Source organism: Calonectris borealis, chromosome 1 (genome assembly GCF_964195595.1).
Source record: "Calonectris borealis chromosome 1, bCalBor7.hap1.2, whole genome shotgun sequence".
NCBI classification, from domain to species: domain Eukaryota; kingdom Metazoa; phylum Chordata; class Aves; order Procellariiformes; family Procellariidae; genus Calonectris; species Calonectris borealis.
The window spans coordinates 172,768,007-172,787,324 of record NC_134312.1 but is presented as its reverse complement, the minus strand read 5'-3'; the positions used below and the strand labels follow the sequence as shown (position 1 = coordinate 172,787,324).

General features: G+C 50.1%; 1 protein-coding gene across 3 annotated transcripts; it reads right to left on the bottom strand.

Moving 5' to 3' along the window:
- Positions 1-6,999: 6,999 nt before the first annotated feature.
- POU4F1 (POU class 4 homeobox 1) lies at positions 7,000-9,068 on the bottom strand. Of its 3 annotated transcripts, none has more exons than XM_075139712.1 (3): positions 8,946-9,068; positions 7,785-8,046; positions 7,000-7,694 (listed from the first exon to the last, which is right to left on the bottom strand). In XM_075139712.1, exons 1-3 carry the CDS (start codon positions 9,066-9,068, stop codon positions 7,000-7,002), a joined length of 1,080 nt encoding a protein of 359 aa, XP_074995813.1. The 3 variants fall into 3 exon arrangements, with proteins under 3 accessions (XP_074995813.1, XP_074995823.1, XP_074995803.1); XM_075139722.1 differs by having other exon boundaries at positions 7,000-7,690; positions 7,787-8,046; XM_075139702.1 differs by having other exon boundaries at positions 7,000-8,046.
- Between the last annotated feature and the right edge of the window lie 10,250 nt (positions 9,069-19,318).

The following is a 19,318-nucleotide window of genomic DNA, read 5'->3' as shown; positions in this document are numbered from 1 at the left end:
ATAACACCAAACCCCATCTGCCACTCCTGCTCTAGCAGCAATAGATTGCAGATAAAATAAATGTCCTTACCCCATTAGAATGTTCCTGTCTCTGTAGCCAAAAGCCAAACAAAAGCAATAAATACAGAGCTTTTTTCTCTCCACTATTCAGCTGTGACTGTTTTCATCAGCTCTTCCTCTAGAAAAGCTCGATAGCTGCCTGAAAATATTGCATTTTATATCACCAAAGGGCGATTAATATTGCATTAACTGTATTTAACATTTTTTAAGCGCGAGTAATCTGAAATGAGTAAGTTTCTGTTACTAAATACGGGGTATGTCAGAGCTAGTGAAAACAGCTTAAAATATCTGTATAAACAGATTATTTGTTTCATACTTTGTATTTTTATAATGTTATGGTATAGTGTGCTCTGTTTGAAGTAGAAGAAGCCATGCTAATGGTCTGTTTAAAGTATTCTGACACTGTCTGGAGACATCCAAGTCTCTGCCTTCATTAAATGTTTATTGTCAACACTTCAGTGAAAAAAAGTCTTGTGTAAGTGGATTTCCACTGCTGGATGCTGTCAACACTTTGTTTTATTCTGATCCGCGTGTACAAAAGTTTGTATGCATTATGCTGAAGTGAAGAGAGGTTGAGATTTAGTGAGCTGTAATTAGTTACCAAACAAACTTTTGTTAGTAATTCGGTTTACATAATGACCATAATCAAGGGCTAAGTTATGTATATCGGCGCCTTGTCTTCTTTCCACGCAGCCTGTAAAAAGATGTATTCGTGTTGACATGTTATCCTCTTGTCAAGGAACATCTTTTTTAAAATAAATACATTAAAAAAAAAAAACACCAAAAACAAAAAACCCCACAGCTTTTACATATTTTAGCTTTGGCTTACACTTTTAACTCGCTTTCTTTTACCCGGGCGAGGGATGCCTCTGCCCCCTCCACGCCTCGGCGTTTGCAGCGTCGGCCCCGCGCCGGCGTGGGTCGGGGTTCCCGCGGCTGCAGCCGGGCTGGGGGCGGCTTCTCTCCGCGCCGGGAACCGCGCTGGTGCTGCGTCCGGGGCCGGCGGGAGGGTGGCTCGACGGCCCCGCTGAAGGAGGCTGTTGGGAGACTTTCATGACTCGATTGCGAGAATCGATGCGAAGTTACGATTTATCTTCAACGCACCAGCGCAGTGTGACTTTTTTTTTAAATTTATTTAATTTTGATAGAAAATCTTTTAAATACTTCAGTCTTTAGAGTGATTAACGTCCTATGACATCAGATTTTTTCAAATAATTTCCCCCCTCGCTTCCCGATATGTTTCTTTTTTTAAAAAAAGAGGTGCTTAACAACTTTTCCCCCAGAGTTAGCGATGCTTTGGCATACTTAGGTGGGCAGGCTGAAGGAGTTAAGATGCCGTTCAAAGGAGGACTCCTGCTTTCCCAGAGGGGCTGTGACTCCGCGGAAGTCCAGAGACCAATTTGGGAAGCAGATTTTGCGTGCGCAGCTGCCCCTTGATGACCAGCCACGGCAAGCTCCCGGGCAGGCTTTGGCTGGTGACACGGCCATAAATCCGGGCTCCCCGGCCTCGTCTGCCCGCGGAAACACCGCGCTGAGCCCGCCTTTAAGTTGCATCTTAAACCAGCAGGAGGAAAGAGACCCCCCCGGGGGTGGGGGGGCGGTGAGCATCCCGCGGCCCCCTCCGGCCCCCCGCGGAGGCAACCCCCGCGCAGGAGGCGCGGTGGGGGCTCCGCACCGACTCCCGCTGCTATCGGCGGTGGGAAAGCAAAGGCGGAAAGTGCGCGCCTCTGCCCGCGGGGCTCTGCCTGCCCCTGCCTGCCCCTGCCTGCTCCTGCCTGCCCCCAGCCGCTGCCCGTCCGCCGGGCAGCGGGGCTGGGGCCCTCCGGTGCAGGCGCCACTTTCTGCTACTGCTGCTTCTTCGAAGATTTATAAGTGACATCTTATTTTAAATGAACTTTTCAGCCCTGGATTTCGTTCCTCCCCCCACCCGCCTACCGATCTGCCTTGCCACCGTGCAAAGAGACTTGTAGGCACTTTTACCGCCTCGGTCCCATCTCTGGGACCCATATATTCAGCTGACCTATATATTCATCCACTGCTTTTCTCCCAAACTGAGCCTCCTTCAGGTGCGAAGGGGTTGCAGAGGAGTGAAAAAAAAAGAAAAAATTGCTTTCCAAAAGCGGAACGGGAAGGGGGAAGAGGGAAGGAGGGGAAGCGGGGGGGGGGGGTGTGTTCGTGCAGCACGCCTCCCATCAAGCTGTCTTGACAACAATTACTAAAGTTTTTAATTAGCCTCTTGTTATAATTCATTTTATTAATTTTCTAAATCTCAGCCCATGAATTATTAACGGCGGCTCCGTAATTGTGTTTGCAACGGTGCACGTGATGGCGGCGGCCCCGCCGCGCCGCGGCTCTCCCCGCGTGGGTCCCCCCCGCGCCCCGGCTGGGGAAGGGGCCCAGGCAGCGGCGGGCTCCCATATTTTATCAACTCTTAAATAACATAATTACCGATAATCAGACTCTCGTCTGGCAGGTGGAAACAGGTTCCCAAGCGGATTGGAATTCTGCTGCTGATCTTTTAAAAATCAATTAGGCTTTCCTCCGCTTTGGAATCAGCAGGTAAATATAATAAAGCTTTAAAAAAAAAAATAGCGCCGGCTGAAAAGCGAGATATAAATAACTGGAGGGATTTAAAATCGTTTGGGAAATGCCAGAATAATACAGGGCAGCAGCGGCGGTATCAAGCTTTATACGCTCGAGTCCGTCAGAGTTAAAATAATTATCTTTCGACAAATCTATTTCTCTTCGGAGGAAAGGGGGAACACGGGGAGGCGGGGAGCGAGGCACATAAACCATAAAATCTGTGCTGTAGGACACTTCATTCCCCTTCTGGGGAGCCTTTTTACTTGTTGAACCAGGACCGAATTAGTCTTAATATCACAAGAGAGTAAAAATCAATACCATCGTGGCAGTGGGTGTCTGTTATTCACTTATGATGGCCTAATGTAAGTTGAAAGCAATCGCAGAGCAAGCGTTAAGCAGAAATTCCGGGAGTCAGCCCGGGTCTTGCGGGCTTAGGACAGGAAAATCACATCAGGAAAGCGGCGAGGTACCTCAGGTGTGGAGAAAAAGGCCATTCAAGGGACGGCAGTGCCGAAATGTCCCCGGCAAGGGTCACAGATGCTGAACAGGCTGAAGTTCAGGAGCCAGCAGGGGTGGCGGCAGCGGCCTCGGCTCCTATCACGGGGGATGGGGGGGGGGCGAAATTAGTATTTTTTTGGTCACAAATTGCACTTCTGTACGCAGGCGATTGCGTACTGTTGGGGAATAAATGCGAACGTACGTTCTCCCTTTTCGTCTTTTCTGCCTTACTTTTCTTTCTCGGATGCCAAAGTTTTAAGAGTCCTTGGGTTAGACGTTATAAACACCAATAAAAGCACTTTTCTTTCTTTCTTTCTTGAGATACTTTTAGTGAGGCATTTATTTAAAAGGCCTCGTGAGTATTTAGTGGATTTATGAACTATTCAGATTCATCCGACGGAAAGCAGGACATTCCGGTTTTGCACAGTTTCCTACCATGAAAAATAGGAAACTCTGCAAAGCTTTTATTTTCACGATCTGTTTTATTAACGTATTATTTTTTCTTTGTACTCGATAAGGATTGTACTTATTACAAAACAAACTCTTTAACTTTTCAATACATACATCGGTCATTACTGTATAATACAAATGTGGTATCGCTTGCAACATTTCAATCGTTTGGGGCAGATGAAGAAAAACCCAACATTTGTAATTATTTTTATTTGTTCATTCCTGACTCTCCAAAAATGATATCCGGTAATACTTTTCTATAAAATAAAATTTTTACAAATGCATTTATTAAAAATTCTGATGACATTTCAAGTTAATAACAACAGAAACAAGTCAATTTCCGGTGGACGAGATCTATGTTCTTTTTTAAAAATACCTTTAGTGCTTATTTTTTAACATCAACAGTTGTTTAAAATCACAGCTTTTTGAACGTATTATTCTTTTCTGAACATCACGTGTCTTGATTCACAGATTTACCGGCGAAATTAAAAGGATTTGGCTAAAATACGTCTACAGAAGGAATAACCCCAGCTATTAAGTAACTTTTTACATTTGGCATCTGATCTAGTCACAGGTCATCAGAAAATAGAAAGAGGTTCTTTGATCACTTGAAGCAGTAGGTGGCATCCTATACGTTCCTAATGAACAATTGCATTTACAACATAAGGAGAGATCAGTTTAGGATTTTCATATTTATTAACCCAAAATAAAAATAAAGTATCTTGTTACATAATTAAGTGCAATTAGGCCAGTCAGAACAACATATAAACCTGAAACCACCCAAGCTTTTCTTCTTTATACATATTTTTGTAGGTGCATAATCCTTTCCAGCAAACTGAAAAGAAATACTTCAGAAGTCTTTCTTAAAATTTTACTTTGATTTATATTCTGCAGTTATAGAATAAACTTCAAGAAACACACGCAGCTAATATATAGTTAATTTTATTCAGAGCACCGATTTTCACATAAGAGCTATCTCAAAGTAATGATTTCTGGATTTAGCAGAAAAATACATCTCTCACTATTTTCTTTTTGGTAGAATTAGTCTCATCGTCTAACGGCCATACCTTGAATTTACCAGCCGTGTCTCGGAAATATTTTTTTTCTTTTTTTAAATGCACCCAATAATAATAACTATTCTGTTTTCACGTTTGTTTTATTTGTAAGTATGCTGGGACGCATCTCCCTGTTGTATTTTGGCGTACAGAAATATTTCTGATAGAAATAAAAGTAATAAAGACACAACCAAGGAGAAAGCTCAGCAAACATACATGGACAGGTAGATTATTCAGTGAGACATTTCAGGATCCACACGTGGTTGCAGTTTGTAACCTTTTTTTTTTTTTTTTGTGCATTAAAGAAAATATTTACAATCGTCTTTCTTCTCCTTTTTTTTTTTTTCCTCTTTTTTTTTTCCTCTTTTAAATCTAAATACAAGAACGTGACAAGAATGTTTGTGTTTTCGGTGAAAACAGGCAGTTAAACTGTGAAATTACACCATCCACAAAAGATTCTACCAGAAGCTAGTCTATTTAGTGCTCAGTTTCAAAATGCATAGAATGTTTGCGCTGCAAACAATGATACACAAAATAATAATAATATTAATAATAATAGCAATAATAATAATAAAATAAATAGTTAAATAAATAAATAAATAAATAAATAAAATCGAGACTTTATCACGGATCTTTCTATGCCTTTTTTTTTCTTCTTTTTTTTTAGGTCATGCATAATTTCAGTCTATTTTTTGTTTTGATTTAAACGGGAGAGTAATTTCTTTTCTGAAATTCCTTATTACTTGAAAGCCTTAACAGTCGTTGGGTTCCAGCCAGAGCCAGCAATGGCTTCTGCACGTAGCTGGCGGTTTTACCTAACGAGCTCTGATCTTTTTTTTTTTTTTTTTTTTCAATCCGCGAGACATATAATGCACCTTGATTATTAGTAGTAGTACCAGCATCGTTACTACGGAATAACATCATCGCTTCCAATCTGGGAGACTGTAATAGTGCAAATTGAACCCCTCCACACACCCCCCCAAAAGCCATCCTCTACCTAACGTTTATTATTTACAATAAACGACTTTTAAGCCCAAGTAGGGTTTTTTTGCTTGTTTGTTCCCAACATGCAGACCTCTCAGAAACAAATGTCATTTCAAACCCTGCGCTGGTGATTTCTTTTGCCTGCTGGGTGCAGTAACCCCTAGCCCTCGGAGGAAACCAAGGCAGGACCTTTTTCCCACTGCAGCCCGTCGCTAACCAAAATCCAGCAGATTTGGTAGGGATGCCGGGGGGGGGCGGGGGAGGCGGGGGGGATTGGGGTGGGGAGCGGGGTGGAGGGAGGGGAGAGGACATGGTTAACCACGAGGCTTAATGAATCTGAACATATTCTTTCGGAGAGCATCCCTGCTCAGGCAGGTTTGGCATCTATCTCCAGACACATCTCTGCGGAGACAGGGACCTGTCTTTAGACATAGATGGAAACGCAAACCACGCAGGCGAGGGAAGAGAAACAAAGGGGCCGTGGAGTAACTTTTGTTTGTTTGTTTTCCTTGAGCTAGCTAGGATTATTGAGGCAACAGCGGAGAGGAAAGGGACCGATCCCGAGCCTCCGGAGGCCCGACTGCCCCGCTGGGCTGCGGCCGCCTACCCCGGCCCCGCTCGCACCGCTCCTCCAGCACAGACAAGACCCATCGCCAAAGCCTCGCGAAAAACCGCATTCGAGGGGAAAATCAACAACAAAAGAAACGAAACCCACAATAAAACAAAAAAAAAAACCCAAACCCCAAAACCAAGCCAACCAAAGAAAAAGACCCCCCACACCAAACTACCGCCGTTCTCATTCATTACCAAGCCAGGGAAAAAGAAAGAAAACCAGAAAGTAATGAAAAGAGACCCAAACCAAACGTAGCATCATCACCGACATTTTCGCCTTCCGGGTTTGTTGGTCGGTTTTGTTTTCCTTCGGAAAGTTGTGACTTAGGTTTCTCGGTTTGTGGTTGTTGCTGTCACGGTATTTATTGGTGGTGTGTGTCTGTGTGTGTTTACGCTTTAAGTTGCTCTTTCTCCCGCTTTCTGTCGGGGGGGGGGGTAGGGGGGGCGGAGGGGGGGATGGGGCCGCAGAAGTGACCCCCACGGGTTTCTAGAGCGTTTTTACCTCCTCTCTCCTCCTTCTTCTCGTCGGTGTCCCGGTGTCTTTTTGTTTTAATAATTGATAGCGCACACCCCTCCCCCGCACGTCCCCCCTCCCCGCTCATCGAGCAGTTCGCGTTCAATTTCTACATCGTCCCTTGGTCCCCGGGAGCTTCCCGCGGCGTCTCGGGCGACGGCGGCGGTGGGTGGGCGCCCCCCGCGGCCCCGGCCCGGCCCCCCCCGGTGCCCCCGGTGGCAGGGCCGCCCCTCCCGCCCGCCCCTAGTAGGTGGCGGAAAATTTCATCCGTTTCTGCTTCTGTCTCTGGTTGCAAAACCAAACCCGCACCACGTTCTTTTTGAGGTCCAATTTCTCGGCGATGGCGGCGATCTTCTCGGAGGAGGGCCGGGGCTGGACGGCGAAGTAAGCCTCCAGCGAGCGCTTCTCCGGGGCGGCGATGGAAGTCCGCTTGCGCTTCTTCTCGCCCCCGTTGAAGAGCTCGGGCTTGTTCATTTTTTCCCGCTGGGCGCCCTCGGCCTCCTCCAGCCAGGCCTGCAGGATGGGTTTGAGGGCGATCATGTTGTTGTGGGAGAGGGTGAGGGACTCGAAGCGGCAGATGGTGCTCTGGCTGAGGGAGCCCACCCCCGGGATCTTCAGGTTGGCCAGCGCCGAGCCCACGTCGGCCTGGGTCACCCCCAGCTTGATGCGGCGCTGCTTGAAGCGCTCGGCGAAGGCCTCCAGCTCCCGCGGGTCCGTGTCCGAGTCGCAGATGGAGGCCAAGCCGGCCGCCCCCACCACCGCCGCCGCCGAGGCCACCTGCCCCGCGGCCCCGTGGTGCGCGGCCACCAGCCCCGGGTGCGGCAGCCCCGACGGCATGTTCATGGCGGCCGGGTGCGAGAGGTGGCCCAGGCCGTGCATGTGCGAGTGCGGGTGGGCCGAGGTGGAGATGAGGCCGCCACCGCCCCCGCCGCCGCCGCCCCCGCCGCCGCCGCCGCCGGCCCCGCCGCCGCCGCCGCCCGCCCCGTCGTGGCCGCCGCCGCCGCCTCCGCCGCCGCCGCCGCCGGGCATGAGCGCCAGGGAGGGGGAGGTGATGTGGTCGAGGAGGTCGCCGGGCTCCAGCGCCTGGTGGTGGTGGTGGTGGTGGTGGTGGTGGTGCGCCAGGGGCACGGTGGAAGTGGAGGTGCAGGGCACGCTGTTCATGGTGTGGTAGGTGGCGTCCGGCTTGAAGGGGTGGCTCTTGCCCTGCGAGACGGCGATGTCGACGGCGGCCAGAGCCTCGGCCCGCGCCAGCAGGGTCTCATCCAGGCTGGCAAAGATATTGCTCTGCAGCTGCAAGGGACACAAAACAGAGCGGGGTGCGGGGAGAGGAGGGCAGGGGGGCGCCGGGGGAGCAACGCGAGGAGAGGGAAGGGAGGTGTGGGGTTGCGGGAGGACGGGGTGTGCGGTGGGGAAGGAGGGGGAAAGTCGAGGGAGAGGAGCCCGGGAGGGGAAAGAGAGGTGGGCAAAGTTGGGGTGACGGTGCCGGGGGGAGCCGGCAGCAGTATGCGCGTGTAAAGGGGTACGGGGTGGGGGATAGCCAAGTGAATGGGGGGAGCGGGGTAGAGCAGGAGACAGCACGGGGAAGTGAGGGGAAATAGGGGATGAGGTAGAATAATGGAGGGGAAAGCGAGGAGGGGCAGCAAAAGAGGAGAAGAAGAGGCGAAGAGTAGAAAGGGCAGGCAGCCGGGGGGGAATCCGAAAAAGAGAGGACGGGGGTGTGAAGGGAACAAATAAATTAAAAAAAAAAAAAAGGAAAGGAAGAAGAAGAGAAAGGAGGAGAAGAAGAAATGGATCTGTAACTCTCAGCTGGGGAATTGTGTCAAACACAAGAGCACATAAAGCGCATTCCTTTTCAGAGGCCGAGTCATAAAAATTAATACAGAAAGTGGATGAAGTCGGAGACTCGTGTGAACACCGCTTTCAAAAAAGATCACAGGCGCTCAGATGATTGCAGAGGAAGACATGAAAAAAACATTAAGCGCCGCTTGTCAAAATGTGCCTCGCAGCGGTTTTTTTATTAATGCACATACACATACATGCAGTATACAGAAAAGAGAGAGAGAGAAAGGAGTGTGTGCGTGTGTGAGAGAGAGAGAGAGAGAAAGAGAGAAAGAGAGAAAGAGAGAAAGAGAGAAAGAGAGAAAGAGAGAAAGAGAGAAAGAAGAGAGCTGCAGCTGCCTGTCCCTTACCGGTGGAGTTGGTAGACATGCTCTTCTTATTGCTTCCGAGCTGGAGTGTAGAGAGGGGTATTTGTGCTCAGGTAGGGTGGGATGCATGGCAAAATGCGGCTGTTTGCTGTTCATGGACATCATCTTGAAGGTTTGGCATGTAAATCCACAAACACTCCTAAAGTCGGGGCAAAAGTGCTCTCCGGGCGCTCTCCTCCCGCCGGGGGAAGCCGCGGACGGCGGCGGGTGGCGGTGGCGGAGCCGGTGGCGGCGGTGCCGCAGCGGACCCTGCCCCCGCCGCCGCCGCTGCCGCGGTGGCCGGGGCTGGGGTGGGTGGGTGAGCAGGCGGCGAGGCTCCCTCCGGCCCCCGCCGTCTCACTCCGCTGCCTGCCGCTGCCCGGCGCCGGGCGCGCTGCGCTGCGCTCTGCCCGCACCTGAGCCCCGCATCCCGTGGCTAACGCCGGGCGGGCTCTCGCGAGAGCGCGGCGGCTCCGGCTTTGACAGGCATCAGCTGTCTCCCCCCTTTCCTCCTCCTCCTCCTCCTCCTCCTCCTCCTCCTCCTTTTTCTCCTCCTCCTCCTTCTCCTCCTCCTCCTTTTCCTCCCGCCGCCCCCGGTCCCTGCCTCCCCGCGCCTTGTTGCATCTCCCGCAGCCCTCGCCCGTCTCGCCGGGGCGGCGGCGGCGGGGCCGCTCTTATAGCGAGCGACGCCGAGCACCGGGCGGCTGCGGCACCTGTGGCTGCCACACGTGCGCGCTGCGCGGCCGCCAGCGCGGCCCGGGGCGCCCCGACGGGGCGGGGATGGGCGGCGGGGCGCGGAGGAGGTGGGCGCCCCCGGGGCGGGGCCGGGCGGGGTGCGGCCGGGCGCCCCTTCCCGTCCGTCGGGGCGGCGGTAGGAACCGGCCCGGCCCCCGGCAGCGAAACACCGAGGTGCGTTGCCCCTGCCGCAGCCGAGGGGACAGGCCAGTTCGCGCTGAGGACCCTCACGGCGGAAAGGGGCGTCCTCCAGCCGCACCCCGCCACTTCCGAGAACCAAACATCGGCTCCTTGAGAAGAATCGCGGTGGCAGACATTCGTTTGAAGCACTCAGAGGCTACTGATTTCCATATAGTTTCATCCCCTGCCCCCCACCCCGTGTAGTTTTGTTGCAAATATTACTGTGTCAGGCCCCGCTGATGACAGCCGCCTCGCCCATGAGGAGCGTGTGCTTTCCACACGGGAAGCGCTGCTGGGGTGACATTGTGCGTTTCCTCTGGCTTCCCAGCCAGCCCTCGCTCCTTCTCCGTGGGAAAACCCAAGCTTCACTGGTGTGATCACATAAAGAATTTCTTTTTCTTTCTTTCTTTCTTTCTTTCTTTCTTTCTTTCTTTCTTTCTTTCTTTCTTTCTTTCTTTCTTTCTTTCTTTCTTTCTTTCTTTCTTTCTTTCTTTCTTTCTTTCTTTCTTTCTTTTTCTTTCTTTTTCTTTCTTTCTTTCTTCTTTCTTTCTTTCTTTCTTTCTTTCTTTCTTTCTTTCTTTCTTTCTTTTTCTTTCTTTTTTCTTTTTTCTTTTTTCTTTCTTTCTTCTTTCTTTCTTTCGTTATTTCTTTTTTCCTTTTTTTTTCTTTCTTTCTCTCTCTCCTTCCTTCCTTCCTTCTTTCCTTCTTTCCTTCCTTCCTTCTTTCCTTCTTTCCTTCCTTCCTTCCTTCTTTCTTTCTTTCCTCCTTTCTCTCTTTCTGCTCTCTTTCTTCTTTCTCTCCTTCTCTCCTCTCTCTCCCACCCCCTTCTGTCTGTCTTTCTGTCTTTCTCTCTTGCTGTTTTTCCGTCTTTCTTTTTCTTTCTCTCTCTTTCTGTCCTTTCTGTCCTTTCCCCCTCTTTTCCTCCTTCTCTTGCTACCCAGGTACTTTTCATGCAAGAGACGAGTCGATTCCATCTTACACAGCCTGAAAAAAAAGGAAAAGTAGTCTGGAGAAATGATTCTTTCTTTTTCTTTTATTCCTCCTTTCTTTCTTTCCTCTTCTTTCTGTCTTTAGTCTTTCGTCTTTCTGTCTGTTTTACTCCCCTCTCTTCTTTCTCTCTCTCTTTTCTGTGGTTTATTCTTTGAATACTCTTGCATTTGAATGAAAGGGTGAAGGAGTGACATTAGGGTTAATAAGCACGGTTGTTTTTACGAGTGATTCTGGGTTACTGTCCCGTTTTAGAGCAGATTTTTTTTTTTTCTTTTAGGTGCTTATGAAGTTGGAGGCAAAACTCTCGAAGGAGTGAATTTGCTAACGTGTCTGTGGGATTAGTGTGAATCCCTAGGGAACGGCCCCCGCTGAATCCTGTCCCCCGGGGCACGCCGGAGCCGTCCCTCGGTGTCCGAGCAGATGCTGCCGGGTTTGTTCCAGCAGGGCTGCAGGCAGGCGGGCAGGCAGGCAGCGGGGAGAGGCAGCGGGGTGTTTGGATCAGGGATGCGACAGCCTCGGAGTGCCTCGGAATTGCTCTGTTTCTCCTGAACGCCTCTTATTTATGCGCATAAACACAGCCGAAAGGGCACACACACACATAGCACACACCACAACCCCAAGTAAAGTCCACATTTGTCTTCATAAGCCCTTCCCCAGCTCCCCATCCAGTCCGGGAGGAAGGAGGGAACGATTGCCAATTACTTGTGCGAAGGGGAGCCAGGTCTCCATCCATTACCGCCTCCCCTGGGGTGGCTGAACGCAACTTCGTCTCTGAGGGGGGTGAACTTGAAACTGAAAGACACTGGTCTGAAGCGGGGTTGAGCTCTCCTTATTTATCGAAATCATTGCATCAGGATAGCCAAATCATACTTTATGTGGATTTCTTTCTTTCCTTTTTTTTTTTTTTTTTAAAGCCATACGACTTATTCTAGCTACCATGCCCTGTAAACAGAAAGCCTCCTGGGGAAGGAATGGAGAGGAAAAGGGAAGTGGGAGACACGACTGCTTTTCGCCAAGTTGCTGAGAAGCGACGAGCTCCAGGAGAAAGGCCCGAGCAGCCTGCTTTTCCCTACCAGCGGCGACAAGCCAGCCAGCCGCACGCACCGCGGGGCTCCTTGGCTGATCCCGGCGGGGAGGGAGGCGGGAAGCCGGGCTCACTTGCTCGTCCAGTGGAGGAAGGCGTGGGATGCTGCTCCGCCTGGGATGCGTGGGTGTTTGCCTGCGTGTCTCTGCGCGGCCCCGGCTCGCCAGGACGCTGTCAGGCCAAGTTCATCAGGTTTCCCTAAGGGAAACGCTGAGAGCAAGGGAAAATTGTGCAAGCGGCGGCGAAGGCCGCGGCGGGGGTGGGTTTCCAGGCTGAGCGATGACCTGCCTTCTTCCCCACATGCCACCGGGCTTGCTTTGCCTCTGCGGCCGGGGTCTGGCAGAGGCTGGGGCGCACCTACGCGAGCGCAGGCAGCCCGGCCCCGGCCCCGGCCCCGGCCCCGGCCCCGGCCCCGGCCCCGGCCCCGGCCCTGCCCGCAGCAGCAGCAGCAGCAGCAGCAGCAAGGCAGCCCCGGCCCCGCCGCACCAGCGGCAGCGGGGAAAGGCGGCTCGGGCAGGAGCCGGTGGGCGAGACCTTCGCCTTGGCCGGAGGAATATCAAACTCCTCCAGTACTTTAAAAAGACCCCTTCTGATCACGTGCTTATGTTTTCGGCCGGAAAGGCAGAAAATTCAGCCACTCTGCCACCTCTGCCCCGAGCGCCAGCCGTAGGTTGAGGAGGCGAAGACCTCCAGATGTTCTAAGGGTCTTCTGTCCCACCGCCCCGGCGTCTTCTGGAGGGAGGAATGGAGGTGGGCACGTTGTCTCTGCAGCTTGCGGTGTGCATCCTGATGGATTCTCCTCGGTTTGGCAAATAGGGGGTGAAGTAGTCCCTCCCGGCTGGAGAGACACCCCCTGCCAGGTGCTCCTGGCATTAAAATCCCCCGAGGGCCGGGGGTGACTGCGGGGGGTGGGGGGAGCAACAGCCTCCGGACCCCGGGGAGGCGCCGGGCTGCTGGCGGCTCCCGGGGCGGTGGCTGCCGGCTCCCGCCTGGTCCCACCTGCTGCCCCCGGAGGCAGAAGCTGAGGTAGGAAGCCACAGCCAAGTTTTCCCCCTGTGTGATCTTTCAGAAGTGCGAAGAGGAGAGAGTAGAGGCCACGGGGAGGAGAGGATTTTTTTCAAGCACCGTTTGGTCTGTCCCTATCAAGGAAAAACTTTCCTTCGCGGTCCTTGGGACACTTTTTTTTTTTTTTTTTTTGGAAGAGGGGAAGCACTAACCTTTAAAGCAACACTTAAAATTACAGCCCCTCCTGATGCTGCCCAGACCGTAACGCCCCATCTGCGGTGCTGCGGCCGCGCCGCGGCCCCCTCTGCTCCCCCTGCCCCACCGAGCGCGGGGGCTGCTGCCCGGGGGGTCCCTAGGGATCGCCGGGGACCAGCCCCCCTTGTCACCAGCCCCCGGCGGCGCCCCCGCCTCCCCGCCACACACAGCCGGCTGGCTCCCCGGGAAGACGGCTAGAGCCAGGCTCAGCATCGCACGGGCCTGGTAATAGATTTTATCTTAATGTTCGCTGTTATTTCTATTCCTCGTGGGTACGTCCAGCCTCATGAATACTGATGGCAGTAAACTCGCAGGCTTTGAGGGGTGAGTTCATTGGAGATGTGACCATGCTGTAGCCCTACTTTTATGGCCCAAGATGCTCAATAAAGCGAGGGAGGCGTATACATATACATATATGACGTATTTACTTGTCTCCCGTAGTTCTCTCCAGCTTCAAATGCAAGACATAGGCAGATTTCCTTAATTGACTGAACTGCCTATCTCGAGAAAGTAATAAAGTATCCCCTTATTCCCACAGTGAAACGATTTATAAATTAATTACTGTAACCCATTGTATTTGACTACTCTTTTTAGGATTCCCCAAAGATGAATACACTAAAGCTTGGGATATTAAGTATTAACGTCTGATCATAGTTTGCTATATATCCCGACTTTTTAAAAAAAAAAAAGTTAATGTGGAGCTTGTAGAACCACTCAGTATAAACCTTCTGGATATTTTTATTTCACCAAACATTAGCTTTACATTTTTTAGTCGCGGTATTTGTCCTACCCTGAGCGTCAGCGAAAGAAAACCTACAGTACATGTGTTATTTGGTGAAGTTCACGGAAAGTCAATATCCCATTTAGTGCAAAAGCTATTTTCCCTTTAGATGATAAAAATCAAGCTTCAGAAGAAAAAAAAAAAAACCAACAACAACCAACCAAGCCTTTGAGTGAAGGCACAAAAAGTATTTCCATGTCCTAATGAGGACTTTCTTTACATCAGCAAAGACCTGCTAATTACTGATGTACAAGCCGCAATAATTGCTTTTGCAGCCGAAGTGTAGAATGTTGTCATATTAAAAATTGAAAGCTTGATGGTGATTTAAGCCCCAACGTAGTTCACAACGTCCCCTTTCGGGAAAGTAAGGAGACCGGAGGAGCCAGGCAGAGGTCCGGTGGAAAATACTGCAGGTCCTGCTGCCAGTAAAGTTTCTCGCTCTTTCTTTTAAGTGTTGCGGATGAATTACAAAGCACACCGAGAAGCCCCTCCAGCAAAACACCTCCCAGACCATGCTCGCTTTCCGGGTCCGTGGGCAAACCGGTTGCTGGCTTTCACCCGCGCCCACGATCGCTCCCGCTCCCAGGATGCCACATTTCGATGGGGTAGCCGAAAAACGCTGCCTTCCTCCCCTCCGAAAGACCCGGAGAGGGGCTCGGAGGGGCAGGGGGTCGGCCGTCAGCCGAGTCTCACCGCGCTCCGGGATGTGCTCGGCTGCCAAAAGCGGGAGCGGAGCGCTCGGCTCCCCCCGCCCCCCCCGCGCGAATCAAAGCACCTTCCGAGGGGCTGGGAAGTAGTTGCCTTGTCATGTAACACATTGCCCTGATTTATTATAAAATTTTAACGAAATCATGCATATTTTAACAGCCTTTAATCACTGCATGAAAATTTAATTCATGAACTGTAGCGCGTTTAAATAAATGAAGTGTTAATTCATTAGGATTAATTAATTTGTTAAAGGATTGTGTGCAAGGTTAAGGTGGAAGAAAAACTCTTTGTTAGTTTCGCGTCTTAATCACCAGGTTTTGTTAACAGTGAAGGGGGAAAAAAACACTCGCGAGGAGGGTTTGCGTGGGGCGGGGGAGCCCGGGGAAGGGCAACGCCGGCGGGAGGAGCGGGTCTGCGGCCCGCGGGGGAGGGAAACCCCGGCCTCCCCCGGCCTTTTTTTGGTAGCTGGGGCCGGGCGGGCCGGCGGTGGTGCCCGGGCCGGTTAATTAACTTAATCCGAGCCGAGCAGCGGAGGCGGGTGCCGAGGAGCCTCGGGCGGGAGGTGATGGTGGCAGGCGCATCCCCTCGCCATCCTCCGGGCAGGGGATAAGGACTCCGCGCCGCCGTCCTGCCAGCGGCTGGGAGCCAGCGCCAACCCTTCTCTCCTCCAAATTTGGAGACAGCTCTAAGCCGGCCGGGGAAAAAACATCACTGACACCGTTTTCAGTGAGGTCCGGGTGGCCGCGAAGCCGCCGCGGAGCCGCAGCCGCCCAGCCCTGAGGCCGGTCCCCGCCGCTCCGGCCGCGACCCCGGCCCTCAGACGTGCTTCTTGGGGAGAGTCACCCGGGAAAGGGACAGGGACCGCTCTCATCCGTGCCCGGTCCCCGGGCTTCCCCAGCATGTGTCGCCGGCTTGAAACCGGCACCCGGTGACCTGGCTTGTGAGGTGCGAGCAGTAGCCGCCTGATAGATTTTGACATTGTCCGCCTGGCTTCTCTGAAAAACAACAGGCAGCACCCACACAGCTTGTAAGAGGAGACTACGCTTTCTGCCGAGAAAAGCTGAAAAAGATCAGGAATACTAAATTTCATTTGTTTTTCAGCCCAGTCTCATCCTCCCCTGCTATCTCCCACTACTTTCACAACTGCCAAAGGACACAGAGGCTTTCCCCTACGCCAGCCGTGCTTTTCCCTCCGTCCTTCAGCTAATGAAGACGGCTTTTCCAGTTAGAGCTAAGGGACACTGAGGCAATTAGCTCGATGTTGGGCCATGGAGGCAGGATAGACAGGCCACCCCTTGAGGCCAGGCCTGACAAGCTGGTGGCTCGTCACAGCGGTACAGGGCTGCTGCAGGGGACCAAGGCGCAGGAAGGGCCAGGCCTGGATTAGTAGCCAGAGGGGATTGCTTATCACCTCTGACTGTGGGCAATCCTTGGAATAACCGTGAACCCCCACATCAGGTTACCTCGGAACTTCTTTTCCTCTCATCCTGGAAGGGGAGAAGGGAGAAGCCTTAGTCTATTCATATGGGACGGTCCTATGTCAAAAGCAGCAAGGAAGGACTGTCAACTTCACAGTTTGTGGAACATTTACCATAACCACAGTACAGAAGAGGTATGTAAAGACTGTTTTTCAAGCCTGTGGCTGCTGGGAATCAGAGGCAGGACTTCGATGCTGTGGATCGAAGGATCAGGATTAGACTGATAAGGATTAGGATCAGGCTTAGTTGGTTTAAACTGCCTTTAAATGGCACTATTTGGTGAAATGAAGAAGGGGGAAGGAAGGGAGACACAAGTTACCACACCTTGTATTGCGTATACAAGATATGCATTGTCCCGCTTATCCCCTTTTTAAAGATATTTTAAAAAGATACAATAAAGCACATTTAAAACCAAACATGGCCCAAGTCAGTGTCTGGTGCTGGCAGCCTTTCATCTGCGAAAGCAATAGCAAGCAGAACCGGGCTCTCACAAGGTCTTCAGGGAATCATGGAGAAGCAGGTCACTTGCCAGACTGCGTGTAGGTAAAACTGCCTACAACGAAGTGAAAACCTGACCCTGGCGCTCTTGCTCTTAGGTGTAACCCAACAGATTTCACTGGCAACGAACTGAGGCCGGTAGCAATTTCACTCTCTTGTGTTACCAATTCTCCTGGAGAGCATTATCCTGTGTTATAACCTGCAAGTTGCCTCGTATTTAATACAGTAAGTATTATTAGATGAAGTAAAAATTTTATGAGCTATTAAATATCATTAGACATCACAGATCTCATCTTTACATCACTTTGAAACATCTATTGTCTTAATCAAAATTGTAACAGTTAAGTTTTAGATCTTGTATATTCCAGTTCTACATTACTACATAACTAGGTAACTATCATAAAAAATTAACAGCAATGAACTCTCATTTAGGCCCTTTTATTCAGAGAGCGTGGTAAGTGCAGCAAGAGATTAAGCAAGCACAGTATTGACAGCATGCAGCCTGGAGAACTGAAACCCCATGTATGGTCAACAAATTTATAACTGAAGAAACCCCATTCATTACATACAGCTCAAATTTTTGAGTTGATATTGCACCAATCAGTCTGTCAAACTTCAAGCCAAAAGGAATACAATCTACATAAACCAAATAAAAGGCGGAATTTAGAGCGTGGTAGTTGTTTTGAAGGTACTCAATTAAAAAAACAAACCAAAACAAAACAACAAGCAAAACCAAACCAAAACAAACCCCAGCCAAACAAAACAAGACTAAGATACAAGAATTCAGATCCGTTTCAGCTTTACAACTTGTGAAACATAAAATGCTCCTACTTATAGCACTGGATGCAATCACAATCTGCTCACTGAATCTGCAGCTGAGATCTGAGGGTACGAGAGAGCTTGGAAATCAAGTCATTACGGATAACTACGGTAACTTTCTTGCCACAACGTAGGAAGTTACCAGCCCGGAGCTGGGAGGCTGTAGGTGACAATGTATGTGCTCCCACAACCGCTCCAAGTGAAAAGCCAGTACTGAAAATACTGGCTGAAATGTCTCACTCTCTGTTCCTGCTTGAGAATAAGATATGAAGTTTATGACCTTGATCTTCAGCATTTTTTGGGCTCAGCTCTTCTATCCATTCAAGTTGCATGACATGTAAAGTCAAAATATCCATATCAAAGAGCAAGTCGGTAAGTGGTGTTCCTGTCCAAAGGACTAGAAAGTAGCACGAAAAAAACCCCAACATTTTCCTTTATTCTAGTTTGATTTCAGGTACGATACCAGTTCTATTCATGTTTCCATCACTGAAAATTACCTGTGTATCAAAAGTATACTGGAGTATAAAATGAAGGCCATAAATGCACTCCTCCAAATCCACAATGAAACAAAATGATGACCTTAACATTTATTTACTGCGTATTTGCAATTGCTTTGCAGTACAAGGATGTTTTAAGAAACTGTTAGAAACGTATTTTGAGAAGCCCTTGCCCCTTCTCCCAGAGTTAAATCAAGGCAGCATTTTTTGACTTATTAGTAAAACTAGTCAAATCAAGTAGCAGCTCATGTCCAGATGGTTTTGCCAGCTCCCTGATTTCTGAAAAATATGTTGAAATTTAATAACTAGATTTCTCCGTGAAGATTAAAATTCAGGTGTCTGCTGGTTTTGGCTGGGATAGAGTTAATTTTCTTCATAGTAGCTAGCATGGGGCTATGTTTTGGATTTGTGCTGGAAACAGTGTTGGTAACACAGGGGTGTTTTAGTTACTGCTGAGCAGTGCTTACACGGAGTCAAGGCCTTTTCTGCTTCTCACACCACCCCACCGGCAAGGAGGCTGGGGGGTGCACAAGAAGTTGGGAGGGGACAGAGCTGGGACAGCTGACCCCATCTGACCAAAGGGGTATTCCATACCATATGACGTCATGCTCAGCATATAAAGCTGGGGGAAGAAGGAAGGGGGGACATTTGGAGTTATGGAGTTTTGTCTTCCCAAGTAACCGTTACGCGTGATGGAGCCCTGCTTTCCTGGAGATGGCTGAACACCTGCCTGCCGATGGGAAGCAGTGAATGAATTCCTTGCTTTGCTTTGCTTGCGCGCGCGGCTTTTGCTTTCCCTATTAAACTGTCTTTATCTCAACCCACGAGTTTTCTCACTTTTACTCTTCCCATTCTCTCCCCCATCCCACCGGGGGGGAGTGAGCGAGCGGCTGTGTGGGGCTTAGTTGCCAGCTGCGGTTAAACCATGACAAGGTGGTATACTGAAAGCAGTATATGAAAGCACAATGCCATTCTTCCTGTCACCAGGAAAGGGTCCTTGCATGTATGGCTTGAATAATTATTTTTTGGTAAAGCTGTTTCTCAAAAAAGTCCCAGTTTAGAATGAACACACCAATTGCACGAATGCATGCACACATTGCAATACGAAATGTAGTTCTTGTTCAAACTGCTTACAGGATTTAACTTTACAAAAGATGAGCCAGTGTATTGAAGTTTTCCAAGTGGCTATCACTCTTTTCAAAGGGACAAAAGGCAGCATATGGATTTTTCATATCGTAGGTATTGATGAAGCGAGGACGTCTGTTTGTAAGAAATGCCATCAGAGGCCTACACAGAAAGAAAAACCTGCATCTTGCAATTAAATATGCCCTTAAAAAAACTTAAAC